Source organism: Episyrphus balteatus, chromosome 1 (genome assembly GCF_945859705.1).
Source record: "Episyrphus balteatus chromosome 1, idEpiBalt1.1, whole genome shotgun sequence".
NCBI lineage: Eukaryota > Metazoa > Arthropoda > Insecta > Diptera > Syrphidae > Episyrphus > Episyrphus balteatus.
The window spans coordinates 23,519,291-23,542,336 of NC_079134.1; the positions used below are offsets into that span (position 1 = coordinate 23,519,291).

Below are 23,046 nucleotides of genomic sequence, written 5' to 3' on the forward strand. Positions count from 1 at the left end.
TTGTACCTTATTGTTGTAAAAATCAATTGAAATATGTAATTTATTTTTGAATAAAACTTGCAAATTATTTTTCGTAATTCGATGTTAATATTTTTTTAGTTGAACATGATTTCAAGTGAACCAAACCAGGATCCGGATATGTAACTCAAATTTTTACCAACATGCCTATAGAGAAGAAGCTTATAGATCAACAAACATCAGATGTGATAATATTAAATAAATACAAAATTCATTTGAGGAAAGAAGTCCTCATTATCCAAAGCAGCAGAATTATGAAATAGAAATGTTTAGTTTTATAGGAAAGATTTGAACCGAAAACCTCTGGCATGACATCCAATCGCTCTAACCATGGAGTACGATTACTGCCAGCAGGAAGTGGAGGATGCCCCAGAGATGCCCCCAAAGAGTGGTGAAAAGATCAACTTTGGAACAGATCGGAGAATTTACAATCTATACTCTACATCTTTTTAAAGATTCATGACAATATTGAGTTCTATCTTAAGATGAAGATGTATAGTGGGAAGTTCATTTCTAGTCTTACAAAATAAAACATCTTAATAAGATGGAGAATGCTCACGGTGGTCTTGAAAACGCTGCAGGTTTTATTAAAATGGACCCCAAAAGTAATGATGCAGATTTGTTCGAAATGATCTCAGGATTCCAAATTTGTAAATTTCAAAATCGTACCTGATCCCTTTTTTGAGTTACAGGCATTTTACATATATACACGCTTTAGAGCATTTGGGAAAAAAAATTTAAACAAAAAACAAAAGCATATTATAATGTCCTATACCTTTTTGAAAAGCTAAAATATACTCCTTGAATTTGATGTTTATATGAAGTTGATTGAATAAATAGTTTTTGAGAAATTTAATTTTAAAGTTATTATTTTAGAAAAAAATTATTTTTTTTTTCTTTCAGTTTATTTTATTCAATTGTTTTTAATAAAGGGTAACATTTTTTTTATACAAATCAATGCTCACATTGGTTTTAAGTCAAAAACAAAAAACCGCATGTTTAAAAGTATCTTAGTTTTCGAGATTTAAGGAAAAATGTATATTTTCTCCAATTTTTTTTTAGCTTTTTTTAATTTTTTTTTTTCAAATAAAAAAAAATTTGCATCAAATCAAATGGAAAAAAGGTCACTATAACACGATGCAGATCAGGACGTCTTCTTTTTTTTAAATTAATGCGAAAAGTCAACATGGATTCATGAAAAATGGCTCTCACGATAAAAATCGAGAAAAGGTTTTGTGGTCCCTGATGACCTTAGCTGTCCTGAAATCTATGTAATGTGGGATATTTTTCTGGTATACGTAACATTATAACTCTTACATTTCAAAAATAGTAGTGAAATACTCAGAACGTAATAAAAATAACTTAAAAAAATATAAAAATGAAAAAAAAAAAATACATAACTCTAAAAATGGCAAAAAAACATTTAAAAAAAACAGCAAAAATGAACAAAAAACCTCAAAAAAGTAGCCAAAACACCACTTCGTTCTTGGGGTTGATTCTGAGTTACACTAAGTGTGATTAGAACTTACAAATCTGTTCATTAAATAACCATTATACAAATTTTTCCTTAGGAACAAATAAAACAAATATAAAAGTGTTTATCTTTTTTCCCATTTTTGAAAAACTAGAATAGTTTTTTGCATCTATTTTTAAGGATTTGACTAAGAACTAAATAGAACATTCAATATTGAAAAAAACTTGTACCTTGTAATTCAAAATACAAAAAAAATAACTTAAATACAAAAAATTATTTTTGTTTTTTAAATTTTGACTTTGAAATTAAATTTCTCAAAAACTATTTACTCAATCAACTTCAAATAATCATCAAATTCAAGGATTATATTTTAGCTTTCCAAAAAAATATAGGACATTATAATGTGCTTTTGTTTTTTGTTTAAATTTTTTTTCCCAAATGCCCTCCCACGTTTATATAATGTAAAATGCCTGTAAGTCAAAAAAGGGACCAGGTACGATTTTGAAATTTACAAATTTGGAATCCTGAGATCATTTCGAACAAATCTGCATCATTACTTTTGGGGTCCATTTTTATAAAACCTGCCGCGTTTTCAAGACCATCGTGGCTCACACCTTTAAGATGGTCTACGAAAAAAATCAAAACAACTTTACAATGCAAAAACTGTGTGCTCATGGAAGGTGAAATTTTATGAAACAAAAAATCTTCATGAAATATGAGAACTTTACAATGAAAAACTGTGACTTCTCATTTTCAATGTAAAAAGAGATTTTCATCTGGGATGCAACTTAAAAAAAAAAAACTAAAATCTTCATGGAGTAAAATATTTAAAGTATGACATTAATGCTTAGAAAGACTTCGCGAAGGATGGCGAAGATGCAAACTTACAAAAAATAAAGGCGCAAAATTTTAAACAAGCTATTGTTAAGAGTTTAGCATTGTTAACAATTTGTTAAATATTTAGTAATTTACTAGCTGACAGAAAATTCTAATCCTTTTTCATCGTTTTTCTAACTAGTAAATTACTAACGCCGAAATTTTGATAGAAAAATGCAAAGAAAATATAACAAGGCAATCTACCAACGTGCACCAGCATGATTGTGGTGGCCGAGTGGTTAAGGCGATGAACTGATTATTGCTCATTCAATGTAGTGATGGGAACTATCGCATATCGAATAAACTATCGAATAAAAACTATCGAATAAAAACTATCGAATAAACTATCGAATAAAAAAAAAACTATTCGAATGAAAAAACTATCGAATAAAAAAAAATATTCGAATGAAAAAACTATCGTTAAAAAAAAAACTTTTCGAATGAAAAAACTATTCGAATAAAAATAGTAACTAAATGAATGAATGATTTAAAACTATCGAATGAATGAATATTTTGCAACTTTCTATAGTTTGATAGTTTTTAATCGATAGTTCCCATTACTAATTCAATGTGCTCTGCGTACGAGGTTCGAGTCTAATCTAAAATTTATGTACGTATGTATTTCAAAACAAAAATTGAAAAACACACCTTTAGTAAAATGTTAAGAGATAGTAAGTTGTTAAAATCGTTTAAAATTAGCAAATTCTTCTTTTTAACTCAGTAACTTTATTGATTCTCAAGGAATGATACAAATCTCATCTAGAAACAAATCTGATGAAATATTGTTGTATTTTTCACTTACCTACATAAAATATTTCCGGAGAAAATTGATCTAGAATAAAAGCGATATAAATTCCACACTTAAATTCTTATATTTGGCCTGATTAAAATTCTTTATTTAGAGTTTTTATGTGCCAATTGATAATGAAAATGAAAAAAATATAATGGATAAAAAAGTTAAAAGTAAGTACACTGTTAAAAATTTTGGCGTTAAATTTAGTATCTTTTTAGCTTATGGCAGAAGCAAAAAATTATATTAATTTAATACATTGAATATATTTACATTTTTTAAATCTAATACAAGATTGAAATTTAGTATTTTTGTCTAAAAAGTGTGTTTGGGCCAGAAAAAGGGTTACCAATTGCAGTTTTCCTTAAAAACACAATACTTTTATTGGAACTTTTTCAGCAAAAGTTTTAAAAAACTGTGCACCAAATTTTTCGCAACGTTAAATGAAATGAAATGCCAAGTATCCATAAATTACACTGGTCAACAAAATTGAATTTTTTTTCGCCACAAGAACCAAGATATACTTTTCTAGAGATTTTCTGTGTGCTTAACTCGAATCTAAAAGCAGACAAAATTTATTGGCCTCCGTTTTTGAAATATGTATTACCGTTATAAAATGCTAAAAAAAACGTCATTTTTGCTGTTTTAGAGGTTTTGTTTTTATGTGAGGTAATTCATTATAAACAAATTTGTATTCGGTGATTATAAGAACTAAACAGATATTCTTAAATACCTATACTTTTCTGGAGGTTTTTGGGTTGTTGAACTCGATCCCGCAATCAGAAAAATCTTGAAATATAACCGTTAACATAAAACCTTTTTTTTTGCATTTTATAAATAAGAAAAGTATATTTTGGTTGTTGTGGCAAAAACCTTGTTGGCCAGTGCTAGCAGCAGATGAAATTCTAATCCTACTCTTGGCTTCACTGCCGTAGTCGAGTAAAAAGGGTTGCATTTGAACTTTTTTCTATTCGTGAGCTTATAGATATAACCGAAATTATTTATTCGTTGATGACCTTTATTAAATATTTATTCAACAACAACAACAACAACAGCTTTATTCAAGTTAAAAACCACATTACCAACGCAATCGTTAAAAATATATTGAAAATTCATTTCATAATTAGGTATTGTATTGCGTATAATTAGGTATACATAAAATTCTAATTCAGTCAACTTTCAATTGACAATGTGGAAAGTTCTACGCATGATAAAAAGTCGTTACAACGATATTACAAATCCTAAAGATGTCTTCGCAACACTTCAACCAATATTTATTGTTTCTCTTTTATTTGGAACAGTACCAATTCAAATAGTTGGTCCTTTTGGAAATCGTTCGGTTAAATCATCATATTATGCAATTGCCAACATGATGTTTCGTTTGTTTTTAAGTGCATATATTTTCTACAGTGTCGTCAGTAAGAATGAGTCTGTATCGCTATATTTCTTTGAAACTAATGTTACAACATTTGCTGATAATATTAAAAAAATTAACGGTTTAGTGGGACTATCAGTTACTATCATTGTTGCTATGATAAAGAAAAATTACCTTGCAAAGTGTTTGATTTTATTGGCTAAAATCGAAAAAAATTGCCTTGCTTTGGGAATATGTTTGAATTATAAACGGGCAGTGAATGTGCTGATGCTGCAAATGTTGATTTTGGCTGCGTTGAATGGAAGTTTTATAGTTGGGAGTATTTATGGAGTTTTCGAGAGATACTACATTCATCCAATATTTGTGGCTAAGTTAGGCTTTTTCTCACCGTGCATTTTAATCACTGGTATAGTTATTATGTTTACTTGTATAACTAACAGGATTACCAAGTATTTTAGTTGTTTGCATAAGGTAAAGTTCCAAAACTTGACTTAGGCCATATTCAATTTTTTTAAGCTGATAATTTCTACCATTTTAATTCTATATGATTGCAGGTTCTCAAAAACTTGTCAAATCAATTAGAAAACCGAAAAATCAGATCAGTTTCGGCTCAAAGTCGTTCCATTGATTGCCTTGATTCAATAGTGAAAAAGATGCCATGCGAAATCATTCAGGAGTCAATGGAGATTCATCATTTGATTTGTGAAGCAGCTTCAACAGCCAACAAGTATTTCACCTATCAGCTTTTGACCATTATTTCGATAGCATTTTTGATAATTGTTTTTGATGCTTATTACGTTTTGGAGACTTTGTTGGGAAAATCAAAACGTGAAAGCAAGTTCAAAACATTTGAGTTTGTAACGTTTTTTTCTTGCCAGATAATTTTGTATCTGATTGCTATCATTTCAATTGTTGAAGGGAGTAATAGAGCTATCAAAAAGGTATTTAATTTTTTGGAAATGAAGGATTTTCAAACTCAAATTTATATTTTAGAGCGAAAAAACTTCAGGAATTATATGTGATTTATTGATAAAAGCTAAAAATCTGGATGTTGAGCAGAAATTTCAACAATTTTCAATGCAATTGATGCATTTGAAAATCAATTTTACTGCAGCTGGACTGTTTAATGTTGATAGGACATTATATTTTACGGTATACAATTTCAAATCAAATAACTATTTAGTTATAAAATTTTTAATTTAATTATCTTATTTAATTTTATTTCTTTTTTTATATAGTTTTCTGGAGCACTCACAACTTATTTAATAATATTACTACAATTTACTTCAAGCGCACCAAATTGTTCTGCGCCGTGTATTTTTGGGAAGGGGCCAAATGCAACAAGTAGTATTGAAACTCTTTAAAACACCTATAATCCAGCAGAAAACGCAAAATATTGAATATTGGAGTAGATTTTTCAATTGTACCTAATTGTTGTAAAATTCAATTGAAATAATTTATTTTTGAATAAAAGTGCTCTTCGTCCTAAAATTTTGGTGGGGAGATAGGACCTTCCCATTCCAATTCCATAGTAAATATTGTTTATATTCGACGGTTATACAAAAATCCGTTATTCTCTACCGCCTAGGTAATTAGTCATGCTGAAATCCGTATTGTATGAAATTTTTTTCTAATCTTTTCTTTAAAAATAATAAATTTTAACTCTGGAGAACACTTATAAACAGTAACGAAAACGATTGCATTTAACTTTTAAGCAAAGTTTCTTATTTATTGTTTTAAAAAAAAAAGAAATTCTCTGTGCTTCGTTCTCTCTTAGAAATGTTTTGGTGAAAGTTATTGAAATAACATCAGAAGAATGCAAAAAATCCTCAAAATCGGTGAAGACAAGTCATTGATTTTGGTGTGAAAATAATGATGGCATTGTTGAAAAAAAAGTAGTTTTCATTATTCACAGTTTTCTCAAAAACAAAAAAGGATTTTATCTTCTAGTTGCCTTTGTCATTAAAGACGTAAAATTTTTGAAAAAAAAAATACTATTTTATAATGTTAATTTTTTGAATTTTTTTTTTTCAATTATTTTTGTTTGAAAATTATTTTTTTCCGAATACAAGACGTAAAACCCTTTTGTGTACGAGTATATGACAAGTACCTATAAATTAAAAAAAAATCATGCTTACAATTCACACGTGGTAGAAGTGAAACCTTAAGGGGGGAAATCCCTCTGGAATTTTTTATTTTTGCATTATTTTTTTTTGCGTAATAAATTTATTTATCAACCGAAGAAACTATTTTCAGTGGTTTTAGCCTTAAATGAAGCCTCAAAAGTGCCTAGATAGTCCCGAAACCAATGCGCTCCGAACCTACCATAGTACGAAAACGAAAACTTTAAACGCATTTTTTTCGAAACTAGTTTTTTTCCGCGCCGTGCAATGTAACTCAAAAACTAATGAAGCTATCGACTTGAAATTTGAAGCAAATTACTCCTTAACTTATTGGCCACAACATGGACCTAAAAGTTGAATAAAATTTGTACAGTAAATATTTTTTTTAACTACTTCTTTGTAAAAAAAACATTGTTTTTTTCGTTTTTTTGATTTAGGTTCATGCAATACGTACTAATATCATCTAACGGAAAAAAATTTCCTTTTTGATTTAAGATGATTTCCTGGACCTGTGCATTGTACGGCGTAAACTAGAGGCGTCAACTTTGAAAGGCTCCAGAGCCGCCATTTTGTTATTTTTTCATTTCAAAAAATTTTTTTTCAATACTTAATAATGTCAGTAATATCTTGTCTTTTTCCAAATTTCAATAAGTGCTTTCAGTTTTTCATAAAAAAAATATTGAAAAAGGTATCGTCCAGAAGGATTTCATTCATATTTTTACCATGCCTACGAAAAAAGTAAGATTTTTTAAAAGCCAACTATGTCGAAATTTCAAACTGAGATTACGGAACTTCCTACACTGACACTGGTATTTTTTAATTTAAGATTGTGTAACTTGTAGAGCATTTACCGTTATGTGTGATATATCAAATGCAAGGTAATATTAACAGCATGCGTATTAAAGTCAAATAAAATGTTTGTGTGCTCTAGATCAAAAGATATAACGTGTTTTGAAAAAGATCATCTTTTTACCGTTATCTCAGGATATTAAATATGAAATTAATTGAAATTTTGCACAATTATAGTTTATTTATTTACAGTATAAATTTCATTTATCTATCTATTAAAACAAAAAAGTTATAATCAATTGATTTTTATTGTCAATTTTTCGTTTCATTTTCCTTTCATCACTAAAGAAGTTTTCACTTCAAAAAATAATGAAATTGGAAAAGATCTTGAAATCATGAATGAATTTTTGGGACACCCTTTATAACTATTTCATTCCATAAACCACTTATTGTGTACGAATTCGTATTAGCTAACAAAATTGCAATAAGTCCTATAATACTGCATTATAAATATTTGCATCTTTGCATGTAATCTTTTATGTGAAAGTTGTTGTCGATTTGTTGATCTTTCGAATGATAAAATTTAAGATAAAAATTAAACGAATATAGCTATAGTATGCATGAATTTCAGATAAAGTAATTTTATTTCGGTACATGCACAAAAGCAGTTTGTTCATTTTACTATAGAGTTTCGGAAAATAAAAGGTTATGCTTATACCTTTAATTTGATATCAGCTCGTTTTTGAAGATTATTGACCAGAAATGAGCACATTCCTTTAATAAATAGAAAAATCACACAAACCTTTATATAAAATATCAAAATGGTCTTTGATTGTTCTATTAATTTTTTATTATTATTTATTCATAATTTTAGTATTTAAAAAGTTTCTTAAAGTTTCTTTTTATTTTTTGTGTATCTGAGTCAACATTTTCAGGGTCTTATCGCTTATCACAAACCCAAAACAGCTTTATTATTACATAATATTTTTTGTTAAACGAAGTTTAATTTTAATTTTATTTTAGGTAATAACAAAATAAATAAATCATTTCCTATTAAACCTGATTATTCTGAAAATAAGTTGTTTTTAATTTATTTTTACTCTTACACTAAACAAAAAACGCAATTAGTAAAACCATATTAATAAAAGAATATGGACTTAAACTTTAGCAGGTTCTATTTTTTACTATTAATGAAAGTGTTAAAAGTCCATTTTGAGCTCCAGACATTTAATCAATTCTTAAAGATAATGAATGTCTATTCGGTAACTCATCAAATTAATTTATCGTCACATAAATCATTTCCATGGATAAAATAATTAATAATCAATTATTGAATTATGTTGCAATTTAACCTCTAAGTAGCGTACATAAATTACACTGGTCCTCCTTTAAATAAAACTATACTTTTCTAAAGGATTAGAACTTACAAACCTGTTCGTTAAATAACCATTGTACAAATTTTTAATTAGGAACAACTAAAACAAATATAAAAGTGCCTATCTTTTTTCCCATTTTTGAAAAACTAGAATATTTTTTTGCTTCTATTTTTAAGGATTTGACTAAGTACTAAATAGAACATTCAATTTTGAAAAAAACTTGTACCTTGTAATTCAAATTTAAAAAAAATTAACTTAAATACAAAAAAAAATTATTTTTTTTTTTTAATTTTGACTTTGAAATTAAATTTCTCAAAAAACTATTTACTCAATCAACTTCAAATAAAATCATCAAATTCAAGGAGTATATTTTAGCTTTCCAAAAAGGTATAGGACATTATAATGTGCTTTTGTTTAAATTTTTTTTCCCAAATGCCCTCCCACGTGTATATATCGCACACTCAGTGCAAAAGAGCGATAAGTAAAAAAAATGACATTTTTGAGATAATGATGAGGAAATGTTGCTTTTTAAATTATCTTTCTTTTGAAGGGCTTGTTGTTTACATGAACGAAAAATTCGAAAGATTACACTGGTCTGCAAGGAAATCCTCCTTTAAATAAAACTATACTTTTCTAAAGGATTTTTGTATGCTGATTCCGAATCCGATGTCAGAATTGATCTAGCACGTCACGTTTTTTAGATATTCCCGTTAGAAAATCTCAAAAACCAATTTTTTTGCTGTTTTCGAAGAAATATTTTGGCATAATGTAATATTTTTCAATTAAAATTGTTACGGTTTATAAAAGAACTTATTTTTTTCTTTCAAATTCCACTTCAATCTTCTCAATATCTATTTTCTTCTCCGAGATATGTTAATTTTAGTAAGTTTAGTAGGTTTGGCATATTTTATCATAAAAAAAAACTGATCTCTAAAAATTAATATATCTTTCTCCCTAGAACAAAAATAAACTTTTCTAATGGACTTTAGTGTGCTGATTTTGAATCCGAACTCAAAAAATTTCGGTCAGCTCTGGTTTGTGAGATATAGTAGTTTTTATTGAGATTTTCTATGAAAAATCTTGATTTTGTGATACTTTAATGCGAATATCTTAAAATCCTCACGTGAAAGAATTCTTTTGACTTCGGATTCTAACTCAGCAAAACTATAAGAAGAGTATTCTTTTGTTTCTAGGAGAAACAAATCTGAAGCTTTACAAGGCAGTTTGTCGAATGGTTTATTACAAATAAGATATTTCTAAATAGATAAATAGTACCTATATAAAATTACAAAACACGTAAAAATTTTGTTTAATGTATTTTATTATGGTTTTCTTTACATATTTGACTTTTTAAATATAATGGGCGTTGATATTTTATATTTTCCTTAATTAAGGTCTATTTGTTCATGTTGGATTTACTAAAAAGTAAAGGATTTCGATATTTTTGCTTTTTTTATAAATCAGTATTTTAAAATATGAGTAAACATTAATGTAAAAGGACATATCGTCGCCGTTAAATGAAAACTCCCTGAGTCCATTTCGACTTCCTTAACATTTTCCTAGTTAACCAATAAAGAAAGCTTTATTTTAAAATCGTAACAAAACAATTATTTTACCGAAATGTTTAGGAACACACAGCTTAAATCGTTTTTTGGATTTTTAATACTGGATAACCAATTTCTAATGCGATTTCTCAAAATACGAAAATGTAACTTAGGAAGTTTTCATTGAACGACGACGATATTTGGTGTCAATCGATAGGCCATATTACGAGGAATAAGTCCTCCAAATTTGAGCTCAATGCTACAAATAGTTTTAATTTTGCACGAGTTCAAATAAATCTAAAAGGTTGATTTTTTAGAAACTACCCACATTTTTCAAAAATCACTTTTACAAAAATGGTACCTGATAGAATTTTTCTGAAACCAGATTTATATTCAGGAAAGTATAATCTTTCATAATATCAAAAAATTATTTGAAGGAGAAAAAAAAAGTTAAATTTTGCAGACCAGTGTTATCAGTCATTCCGGGAAAGCCAGTTTTGCAATGATTTTAAATTTAAATAATAATTTTTTTATCAATATGGTAGATTATCGAGGACTTTATAATATTTTTTCAAAAATATTTCATTTTACAATGTTAAAAAATAAAAATAAAGGTCAAAAGCATCATTTCTGGAAACGTCATTTCCAGGAACTTGCATATTGTAACGCAGAACGCTCCCAAAAGAAGCAACTGAGTAGCAATAACTCAAACAGAGTCAACAGCTTTTTATTATAATTTAATTTCTTCCTACAAACACATGACCGAATTCCACGTAAAAAACATCAAAACTGATTGATGTACTTGTGGAAAGCTTAATCCATTAATGAATTAAACTAATTCTATTTATTGTTTTACCTTAGGTCATTTGTGGATGTAATTGAGTAAGTTTCTTAAAAAAAAAAAAAAAACTCTCAGGTGTGATATCATAATGTGTAACAAGTGGCAAAATCGAAGACTCTTCAATGATATACGACATTGACTTCCATCGATATGATATACATTTCTAGTGAATAAAAACTATTTTTACTTACTTTCGATTTTCTTTCACCATCCCATCGATATGTTGTGTCATGTCCTTTTAGAAATGACAAACAACGCAACGATGCAATCTATTTAATTATATTATAACAAGTCAACAAGTGAGAACTTTCATATTCCTTCGCTGAATCTTGAATAAGTTCTAAGTTTTTAGTTATTTCTTGTAATTCATTCCAAACGGATGTGCTTGCTTGACTCTCTCTAAAAAAAAATAAACCATGGGTCTTAAATGTTGGGAACGATTAACACAAGCTGATAATATTTATCAGTCAATAAAACCTTTGGTTTATATATCTTTAATCGGTTTGGCACCTTTTCGAATGCATTCGGCTAGGGAAGTACAAACTTCGGCACCGGGCCTATTCGTGAGTGTCGGGCATTTTCTTTTCTATGCCCTGTGTTTGGGATTATCTTTGATTGAAGGCGATTCTATAATTGGATATTTTTTTAAAACCACAATCACTGAGTTAAGTGATATAACACTAATGATGGCTGGAGTTATTGCTATGCTGAGTATTTTTGGATTTGCAATATTTAAAAGAAGTCGTCTTATTCAAATAATTCAGAAGAACATTATTGTGGATGAAATATTCGTGAAATTGGGACTTAAATTGGATTATCGAAGGATTTTATGCTTTTCATTTATCATATCGGTGATGATGATGACATTCAATTTGGGATATTTAATTATAAGTTATTTGTTGTTGTTGTCAGCATGTATCAAGCCATCGTTTGTGGTGTTTACAACGTTTGCTTTACCTCATATCAATACGACAATTATGGTATTCAAATTTATGTGCACAACACATTTGGTTAAAAGCCGGTTCATTATGTTGAATGAAGTAAGTGTCATTTTGAAGAAAGAAAATATTACTCATACACCATAGTGACCCTTTTTTATAATGTCTTATTAGAATGGCTGTGTCTTTGAAAATTCCCGTTAGATTTTTGAGGTCAAGGTACATATCTAATGAAAGCAGATTTAAAAGGCTGCGTTCGTGGAAAGAAAATTTGATAGTATAGATTCTTGGGAAAATAGATTTAAATTTTGAGTTTTTTTTTTGCAGTTTTTTTTCTATAAGTCGAACTCTTAAAATGCAAAAAGAAAAATTCGAGTTAGAGAAACTTCGACTTAAAGCAATGACAATATAAATTGTTTCGTACGCAAAGTTCTCAAAAAAAACTTGATTTAAGGAAGTTCGAGTTACGGAAGTAACTTTAATGTTCACAACTAAAAAATTTACACCCATACATACGGTGACCATCCGTCCCGGTTTACCCGGGACTGTCCCGTATTTCTACAGCTTGTCCCGGGTTTTTATTTAAGAAACCAGGGACGTATAAGTGTCCCGTAATTTGTAATTTGTCCCGTGATTGTCCCGTATGTATTTGCACATTCTCTGATATTTTTATTCAAAATTTTAAAAACTTTGTACGACAAACAAGAAAAACAGTGGTTGGAAATTAAAAGTTTTTTTCTAATTTTTCGGAAAAAAGCATTAAGCCTAGAGTACGACGCTGCTGAACCAAAACGAAAATTTTCCTAAGTCTCCATAGTCAAAAAACTCTTTTGGAGCAAGAAAAAATTACCTGGGCAGATAAATGTGAGTGACAAATGATTTGATGAGATGAATTTGAAAATTTTCGTTTACAACTTCGTTGTGCTGGTTTAATACGAAAATTTTTGGTTCGCCTCTAGACTAGGCTTTAGTTTTCAAAATGGAAGAGTATAGAACCCAGGTAAATTTCAAAACTTTTAAGGACATGTTGAAAGTTTAATTAAAGATTGTACATTTTCAAAATCATTCAAAATAAAATTATAACGTTAAAAAACAGCTCTCACGATTTTGATTGAAAAAAATATTTTTTTAGAAGTTATTAACATTATAAAACCGCTTTCTTGCTCACATAAAATCGTTTAAATCTTGAAATAAAAATAAAGAAATTTAAATTTTTATATATTTTTTTTTTTTTTTTTTTTTGAAAAATCATTATTTTCAAAATGATCCAACGATTTTTTAATCTGTCCCGGATTTCGCTTCTAGAAATATGGTCACCGTACCCATACAGGAGGAGTAACGTCATGTAGTGGTCTAGTTAGTAATTAATTGTTTATTTAAAGACATGCAATTTATATTTAACATGACTATAGTAATGGAACAGAGCTGTGGCATTCTTCTGAAACATCTTAAAATAGTTCTTTATTTATAATCCAGTCAAATAAGGGTTTAACCTCGGAATGAATGTTAGTAGAAATTTTTTTTGCTCAATATCTTCCTTTTGCCATTCTATAACATATCTCAAAAGTCTAGAAAAATCTCATGTCCGCTTGTCGCTTGTTTCAAGGTCAAATCGCGAAAGGGAGATTTTCAAAATTAGCAAAAATAGGCTATGGTATTATATTTATACATATAATACATGATTTCAAAAATCTAAAATCAAGACAATCTGACGTCTCTGGAAAATGTTATACCTGTTTTTCATCTGTCAACTCATATTATTATAACAGTTGCAAACTTACTGCCGACAAACCCTTAAAAGTTATGGTAGAGGAACCAAATTTTGCATGAAGGTTTTCATATCCATTCTAATAAGGAATCAAAAAAGTGCAATGAAAAAAACATTCATATCTATGAAAAATTGGTATTTTTTGAAAAAGGGGAAATTTTGGGATATGCACTAAAAAACATCCTGGTACAATCTTGGAATAGTGCTAATAGGCTAATTTTTTTGTTTCTAAATTTGTTTGGATATTCTATATCTTATGTCAAAAATCTAAAAAAATCTCATGTCCGCAAGTGCTTATTTTCCTGGTTTGAAGATAAGGTGCAGATTTTAAAAATTTAAAAACAACACTTCAGATATTTGTGTCAGATCAACATGAATAAGGTGCATTACTTTTCAGGGATGGTCAGGTTGACTTATTGTGAGTTTTTTTGGAATAAGTGTTAAAAAATACCCTTAAATCATGTAGCTTATGTCGGTATACATTTACAAATTTAAACTTTTCCTGCTAATTTTTTTAAGTCTGCACCTAACTTAGTTTAACCTCCAAAATTAGGACTTGCGGACATGAGATTTTTTTAGATTTTTGAGGGTAGTTAAAAAATATCCAAACAAAGATTAAAATGCAAAAATTAGCCTATTAGCACTTATTCCTAAGATGAACAAGAATCTTCGTTAGTGCATATCCTAAAATTTGCCCCTCCATCAAAAAATACCATTATTTCGAAGGTATATATATTTTTTGTAATGGATTGTTTTGATTTTTAATAATGATGGATTCTAAAATCTTCATGCAAAATTTGGTTCATCTACCATAACTTTTAAGGGTTTTTCGGCAGTAATTTTGCAACTTTTATAATAATATGAGTTGACAGATGAAAAACAGGTATAACATTTTCCAGAGACGTCAGATTGTCTTGATTTTAGATTTTTTGGAATCAGCATTAAAAAATACCTTGAAATCATGTATTATATGTATATATAATACCATAGCCTATTTTTGCTAATTTTGAAAATCTCCCTTTCGCGATTTGACCTTGAAATCGCGACAAGCGGACATGAGATTTTTCAAGACTTTTGAGATATGTTATAGAATGGCAAAAGGAACATATTGAGCAAAAAAAGAGTGTGTACACATGTACACGCGACTGAAGTTATACTTCTCATTCAGTATACATATGTAAATGAATTTCATTTGATATTTTTAAGTTCTATTATTAAATTAATTAATCCACACTTCGTTTTTTTACATTTTTATCAAGTGAACAATAAATTAATTCTTTCATCCTCCTTGCGTCCATGTAGTTTTCAATTTATTCTGTGAAATTTACTCATGTTGTGCAGTTCAGAACGTACGGTATATGCATCGAAAGTAAATGAATTGCGCATAAAATGTGCGATGGTAATTTTATGAGAATTGTGTGTGCTTCGGCACTAGTAGTAGCAATATGGAACTTGCAGGGTTGCTACAAAGCTCAAAAGTGAGCTGAGCTCAGCTCAAATTTTGAGCAAGCTCACTTTTGAGCTATGTACCATAGCTCCAGCTCATTAGAGCTGAGCTGAAAGTGAGCTGAGCTGTTGGGTGAGCTGAGCTGTCGGTGAGCTGAGCTGTTGGGTGAGCTAAGGTAAAGTGAGCTGAGCTGAGCTATGATGGGTGAGAGGATACATTGATTTTTATTTGGAAAGTATAATGAAATTTGAAGATATTTTAAACTTTTATAAAACACTATAACTTAAGATGTTTGGTTATAGTTATTAATGGAATTATTTTAACACATGAATATTTTTATAAATAAAACAGATAATTTTTCGTGATCTTTTCTCTTGGTTTTTTTTTAATAGTAAATATATTTCTATTTTTTTAGTAAAATATTTCTTTTTTTATCATAAAAAAAAATTCCGGTACAATCCGGTTATTCGATTTTTTTCAAAATTCCGAGAAAATCGCGTTTGAAAATTGGGGTAAATTTTTTTTTCGAAAAATCCCCGAATCTTTGAACGCTCCTGGAAGCTAAACCGCTTGAGAGCAATTTTCGGGAGCGATGCCAAATGATAGCTTGTGTCATGGGCCTACACTTTGCCCATTGTCAAATTTTTAAAAAATCGCCTTCCATGTTAAACTGCCACATCATGCCTATTTTTTCAGAATCGTGCCTATTTTTTTTTTTACTTTTAAGTTCTCCCGGTTTGAGAACGCGTGGACCTACAGGGATGAGAGTTGTACCCAAATGTAGGTTAGAGTCCCCGCTACCTTTTTGCATCAAAAATTTTTTTTTCATTTTCTTCAAAATTTCGAGATATAGGCGTTGGAAGTTGGGGCGCTCACTTTCAGCTCAGCTCACTTCCAGCTCAGCTCAAATGAGCTAAGCTATGGTACCTAGCTCAAATTTGAGCTGAGCTGTGAGCTGAGCTGAAATGTGAGCTTTTTGCAACTCTGGCAACTTGCCACATGGAAATTATCACATGCAACTTGCCACATGCAACTTGCCACACGCAACTTGCCACATGCAACTTGCCACATACAACTTGCCACATGAAACATGTAACTTGCAACGTGTTGTGTGTTTTATGTTTGCCGTACTGCGGCGTACTGCATTTTTAAATACTAAAGTACTGCCTACTCTAAAGGTGAAACGACAGCCCTGCTACCCAGGGTGATCGCGTCATAATCCCTTTGACATTCTTGTCAAAAAGTAAATTTTCATACCCACCCTCCCATAAGAAGTATAACTTCAAAAAAAATTCTACTAACATTCATTCCGAGATTTACCCCTTATTTCTCCTTATTTCACTGTATTATTAAGATTTAAGCTGTTGTTAAATTTAATTGAGATTACCTAAGAATAGCAACCGATCCAAATGAGTCAAAATATGAAATCCCATCTCATACTTCTTAGACTCCTTCTTATACACTCTAAAACATGTTTTATATCCAATAAACATTTCAGTGAAGACACTTCTTTAAATTTTCTGTTAAGACCGCTCTAATCTCAATATAAGAGTCATATTTTCTGAAAGCTTGATGCATACACACGGAGAAAACAGACCACATAGAATTAAGCGGATCGCACCCTAATTAGATGACTTTCACCTTAAATTAAGGTGACAAGTCACATTTATTTCTTAAATGAGCAAATTAGAAAAAAAACTGGCAGCCACCAGGGATCGAACCTACAACTGTTGGGTTACTAGGCCAGTGCCTTACCACTGTGCTATCTAACTGTTGGAAATGAGTATGATAAACTGCAAGTAGATAAAGCTAAAGTGTGACTATAAATTTTAAAATTTTTATTTTTGGTGGGTTTTTTTAAGATGAACATTAAAATAAGATGAGGTTCACATTAAATTTAACTGAGTTTAAGTGGAATCACCTAATTTTAAGCGGATATATCGCCTTATTTTAAAGTGGTTAAATTTTAAGGTGACATTTTTTTCTCCGTGTACATACTTTTTCCTTAGGGGCGTTTTGTCACATGTGTGGGGCGTTTGACCCAACAAATGAGTTACAAAAGGCCCCACTTGAACTTTTTTTAAACGATTTATAGATATGTTAACATGTTTTAGTACAAATGAATAGACTACCTAACCTATACTTTTTATGTTTAACAAAAAAACTATTATTTTCCTTTATTTTTTTGTTTTATTTAAGATTCAAAAAAACAGGGGCGTATTGTATAATTTTACACCTTAATGTTGAAATTAAGAAAAATTTTCAAAATTTTGGATTTTAAAAAAATCATTATAGGGCAAGTATTGGTTTCGTGTCGAAAAAAAAAAAGAGTGTGTGTACACATGTACACGCGACTGAAGTTATACTTCTCATTCAGTACATATATGTAAATGAATTTCATTTGATATTTTTAATTTCTATTATTAAATTAATTAATCCACACTTCGTTTTTTTACATTTTTATCAAGTGAACAATAAATTAATTCTTTCATCCTCCTTGCGTCCATGTAGTTTTCAATTTATTCTGTGAAATTTACTTATGTTGTAATATGGAACTTGCAGGGTTGCTACAAAGCTCAAAAGTGAGCTGAGCTCAGCTCACAGCTCAGCTTAAATTTTGAGCTAGCTCACTTTTGAGCTATGTACCATAGCTCAGCTCATTTGAGCTGAAAGTGAGCTGAGCTGATGGTTGCGCTGAGCTGAGCTGTTGGGTGAGCTAATGTAAAGTGATCTTATAGCTGTGATGGGTGAGAGGATACATTGATTTTTATTTGGAAAGTATAATGAAATATGAAGATATTTTAAACTTTTATAAAACACCATAGCTTAAGATGTTTGGTTCGAGTTATTAATGGAATTATTTTAACACATGTATATTTTTATAAATAAGACAGATAATTTTTCGTGATCTTTTCTCTTGGTTTTTTTAATAGTAAATATATTTCTATTTTTTTTAGTAAAATATTTCTTTTTTTATCATAAAAAAAATTTCGGTACAATCCGGTTTTTCGACTTTTTTCAAAATTCCGAGAAAATCGCGTTTGAAAGTTGGGGTAAATTTTTTTTTCGAAAAATCCCCGAATCTTTGAACGCTCCTGGAAGCTAAACCGCTTGAGAGCAATTTTTGGGAGTGATGCCAAATGATAGCTTGTGTCATGGGCCTACGCTTTGCACATTGTCAGATTTTTAAAAAATCGCCTTCCATGTTAAACCGCCACATCATGCCTATTTTTTCAGAATCGTGCCTATTTTTTTTTTACTTTTAAATTCTCCCGGTTTGAGAACTCGTGGACCTACAAGGATGGGAGTTGTACCCAAATGTAGGTTAGAGTCCCCTCTACCTTTTGGCATCAAAAATTTAATTTTCATTTTCTTCAAAATTCCGCGATATAGGCGTTGGAACGCTTTGATCTAGAGACAGGGGAGTGGTGCCATATGAAAGCTTATATTCTCAGCTACCCGATAGTGGTATAATCCGGTTTTTCGATTTTTTTCAAAATTCCGAGAAAATCGCGTTTGAAAGTTGGGGTAAAATTTTTTTCGAAAAATCCCTGAATCTTTGAACGCTCCTGGAAGCTAAACCGCTTGAGAGCAATTTTTGGGAGTGATGCCAAACAATAGCTTGTGTCATGGGCCTACGCTTTGCACATTGTCAGATTTTTAAAACATCGCCTTCCATGTTAAACCGCCACATCATGCCTATTTTTTCAGAATCGTGCCTATTTTTTTTTTTACTTTTAAATTCTCCCGGTTTGAGAACGCGTGGACCTACAGGGATGGGAGTTGTACCCAAATGTAGGTTAGAGTCCCCGCTACCTTTTGGCATCTAAAAAATTTTTTTTCATTTTCTTCAAAATTCCGAGATATAGGCGTTGGAAGTTGGGGCGCTCACTTTCAGCTCAGTTCAAATGAGCTAAGCTATGGTACCTAGCTCAAATTTGAGCTGAGCTGAAATGTGAGCTTTTTGCAACCCTTGCAACTTGCCACATGGAAATTACCACATGCAACTTGCCACATGCAACTTGCCACATGCAGCTTGCCACATGCAACTTGCCACACGCAACTTGCCACATGCAACTCTCCACATGCAACTTGCCACATGCAGCTTGCCACATGCAACTTGCCACATGCAAATTGCCACACGCAACTTGCCACATACAACTTGCCACATACAACTTGCCACATGCAACTTGCCACATGAAACATGTAACTTGCAACGTGTTGTGTGTTTTATGTTTGCCGTACTGCGGCGAACATTTTTAAATACTAAAGTACTGCCTACTCTAAAGGTGAAACGACAGCCCTGCTACCCAGGGTGATCGCGTCATAATCCCTTTGACATTCTTGTCAAAAAGTAAATTTTCATACTCACCCTCCCATAAGAAGTATAACTTCAAAAATTTGAGGTTTCAATCAAAACCAACATTACGATGATGGAGAACTCCGAAAAAGTGGGTCTCGCAATTCCGTCCGTCCGTCCGTCTGTGCGGTTGTGCGTCCATCTGTACACATTTCCACAGCCTAAACGCGTGAAAGGATTTTCTTCAAATTTAGTACAGATGATTTTTATAGAATTCTGAAAGTTGTTTTTTTTTTGTTTTTTTATACTCGTATCTCACTTAGAAAGTGTACCTCCCATACAAATTTTTCAAGTTATGCAAATAACTCGAAAACGGCTCTAACGATTTTGATAAAAAATTTTGTGTATAATTTTACCAATAAGAGAGAACTTTTGGTTTTAAAAAAAAATTTTTTTTTGGAAGGTCTTACAAGACCAACCCGATTTCAACGAAAATTTTTATACAAAAGCGTTTAATTAACCGTAATATTAAAATGTTAGAAAATTTTCAAAACACACATTTTTGGATTTTTAAAAAATATTTCAAAACTTTTTTTTGAAAAATCAATTTTTTGAAAACAGGTTTTTGAAATGTTTCGAAATTTTGTTTTTAAGTGTAAATTAATTATTTCTTCAAAACGGCATTAATACAGTAAAATAAGGAGAAAAAAGGGGTAAATCTCGGAATGAATGTTAGTAGAAATTTTTTTTGCTCAATATCTTCCTTTTGCCATTCTATAACATATCTCAAAAGTCTAGAAAAATCTCATGTCCGCTTGTCGCGATTTCAAGGTCAAATCGCGAAATGGGGATTTTCAAAATTAGCAAAAATAGGCTATGGTATTATATACACATATGATACATGATTTCAAGGTATTTTTTAATGCTGATTCCAAATTTAAAATCAAGACAATCTGACGTCTCTGGAAAAAGTTATACCTGTTTTTCATCTGTCAACTCATATTATTATAACAGTTGCAAACTTGCTGCCGAAAAACCCTTAAAAGTTATGGTAGATGAACCAAGTTCTGCATGAAGATTTTAGAATCCATCATTATTAAAAATCAAAACAATCCATTACAAAAAATATATATACCTACGAAATAATGGTATTTTTTGATGGAGGAGCAAATTTTAGGATATGCACTAAAGAAGATTCGATCGCTTATGTTGGTATACATATAAAAATTTAAACTTTTCTTATTAATTTTTTAAAATCTGCACCTTATTTTCAAACCAAGAAAATTAGGACTTGCGGACATGAGATTTTTTTAGATTTTTGAGGGTAGTTAAAGAATATCCAAACAAAGATTAAAATGAAAAAATTAGCCTATTTGCACTTATTCCTAAGATGAACAAGAATCTTCTTTAGTGCATATCCTAAAATTTGCCCCTCCATCAAAAAATACCATACCAACTTTTTTTTTTAAATGTTAGAAAATTTTTATAATATAAAAAATTAATTTTTTGAAAACGGATCAGTGATTTTTTTTTAAACTTTGTTTTTATATGTCGATTCCTTTATATTAGCATAACAATTTTTTTTCTAATTTTTTTTTTATACATATATATAAGAAACTAGGTATTTTTTTTAAAGCGGCTCTAACAATTTTTTCAATTTTTTTCTTAAAATCTTATGACATCCCGACTAACAATTTTGCTTCTGTAAAGCTTTATACAAGCTTCTTTTGCTTTATACAAGCAAGATTGTTAGTTGGGATAATAACTTTTTTTTTGAGGTCAAAAACACTTAGGTAGGTATAGACATGATTTTATAATTTTAAAATATTTTTCAAATTTGATCTTATTTAAGCCTACTATACGCAGATCGACTTAAATTTTAACTCTCTCTTTTTTTACTTAAGTTTATTTAGTTTATTTATTCACAACTAGTTTCTTAATACTAGTACTTAATACTTTAAATTTAATTTTAAGAGGTCAAGAGTGCATTTCGGATATTAACAAATTCAATAAACTATGAAATAAAATTAATTTAATTTAAACAAGAATTACAGCCCAGTTGTGCTCAGATCACATTTTCGTTTCAAACTACACATTTTTTACCAGTCACAATTTAGAGCACAGAAAAAAATGAAGAAAAACATAGATACAAACATGTGAGCTAAAATTTAGATCAATCAACATACTAGGCTTAAATATTCTTTTATACATTTTTACAATTCTTTAGTATTTAAGCCAAATTTTAACATAAGAGCAGTTGTATATGTGCAACCTTGAACTGTCCCAAAAAATATAATATTGGTAACTTTAAATCTATGGGGTTTTTCAACTTTTGGGATTTATCAAATTCCAAGAAAAATTTCTTTTTTGTCCAAAACTGCTTCACAAACAGCCTAATAAATCTCAAATCTTACTAAAATAATATTTTATAAACCTTTTCATTATTTATTTACAGATATTGAAAGATATGCTCGATCATGCAACAGAAGTATATAACCAACCCGAACAGTCACCCTTTCATTTGGTGCCATCTTCTGCTAAAATAACACCATCCATATGTTGTGTTAAAAATTCATTGATACATCGAAATCCCACACAAACTCTGAAAGAAATAACAAACATTCATAATCTTCTATGTGACATCTGCCTCATAATCGAGGAGTACTTTACATATCCTTTGGTAGCAATAGTTGGTATATCATTTATGTTCATACTTTTTGATGACTATTACATCTTGGAGGTATTGCTTAATCCAAATCGTTTGGAATATTTCGAAGCTCATGAGTTCTTTGCATTCTTTCTCATTCAAATGGTATGGTATGTAATCATCATTTTGGCAATAGTTGAAGGAAGTAGCAGTACTATTAAAGAGGTAAAGTCAAATACTTGGCTCTAATCTAATATTTTTCTCATATCAAACATTTTAGAGTGAAAAAAGTGCAGTATTGGTTTCAAAACTTTTAAACACAACAGAAGATCTAAATTTACGTGAACGACTTATTAGACTATCGATGCAGTTGGCTCATAGAAAAGTTTGTTTCACAGGAGCTGGATTATTCAAATTAGATCGGACATTAATATTTACAGTAATATTTGAAATATGCAATATTTTCGAAACTTTAACAAATATTTTACTTTGTCTTACAGATATCAGGAACTGCTACTTGTTACCTTATTATTCTTATACAATTCCGCTCGACAACAGTTTTTCACGAGGATTCTAAAAAGGCTGGAAATTGTAGTGCAAATTATATTTAATATTTTAAATAAGAATATTATTAATCTGAGATTTATCTATTACAAATATCTACCATAAACTAATACATTGTTGTAAAATTTCCTAATTATATGCATTTTTTGTAAAATTATAATTGTATAAGACAAAAA

The 23,046-nt window shown here is 29.8% G+C and overlaps 2 protein-coding genes across 2 annotated transcripts; both read left to right on the plus strand.

Annotated features, from left to right (window-relative positions):
• Positions 1-4,347: 4,347 nt before the first annotated feature.
• LOC129907532 (putative gustatory receptor 28b) lies at positions 4,348-5,897 on the plus strand. The gene is made up of 4 exons (XM_055983804.1): positions 4,348-5,004; positions 5,088-5,474; positions 5,527-5,685; positions 5,772-5,897. The coding sequence occupies exons 1-4, from the start codon at positions 4,348-4,350 to the stop codon at positions 5,895-5,897; spliced, it is 1,329 nt and encodes a 442-aa protein (XP_055839779.1).
• Positions 5,898-11,571: 5,674 nt separating this feature from the next.
• Positions 11,572-23,033, plus strand: LOC129907230 (putative gustatory receptor 28a). The gene is made up of 4 exons (XM_055983330.1): positions 11,572-12,246; positions 22,115-22,531; positions 22,587-22,745; positions 22,807-23,033. Exons 1-4 carry the CDS (start codon positions 11,623-11,625, stop codon positions 22,915-22,917), a joined length of 1,311 nt encoding a protein of 436 aa, XP_055839305.1. The 5' UTR covers positions 11,572-11,622; the 3' UTR covers positions 22,918-23,033.
• Positions 23,034-23,046: the final 13 nt, after the last annotated feature.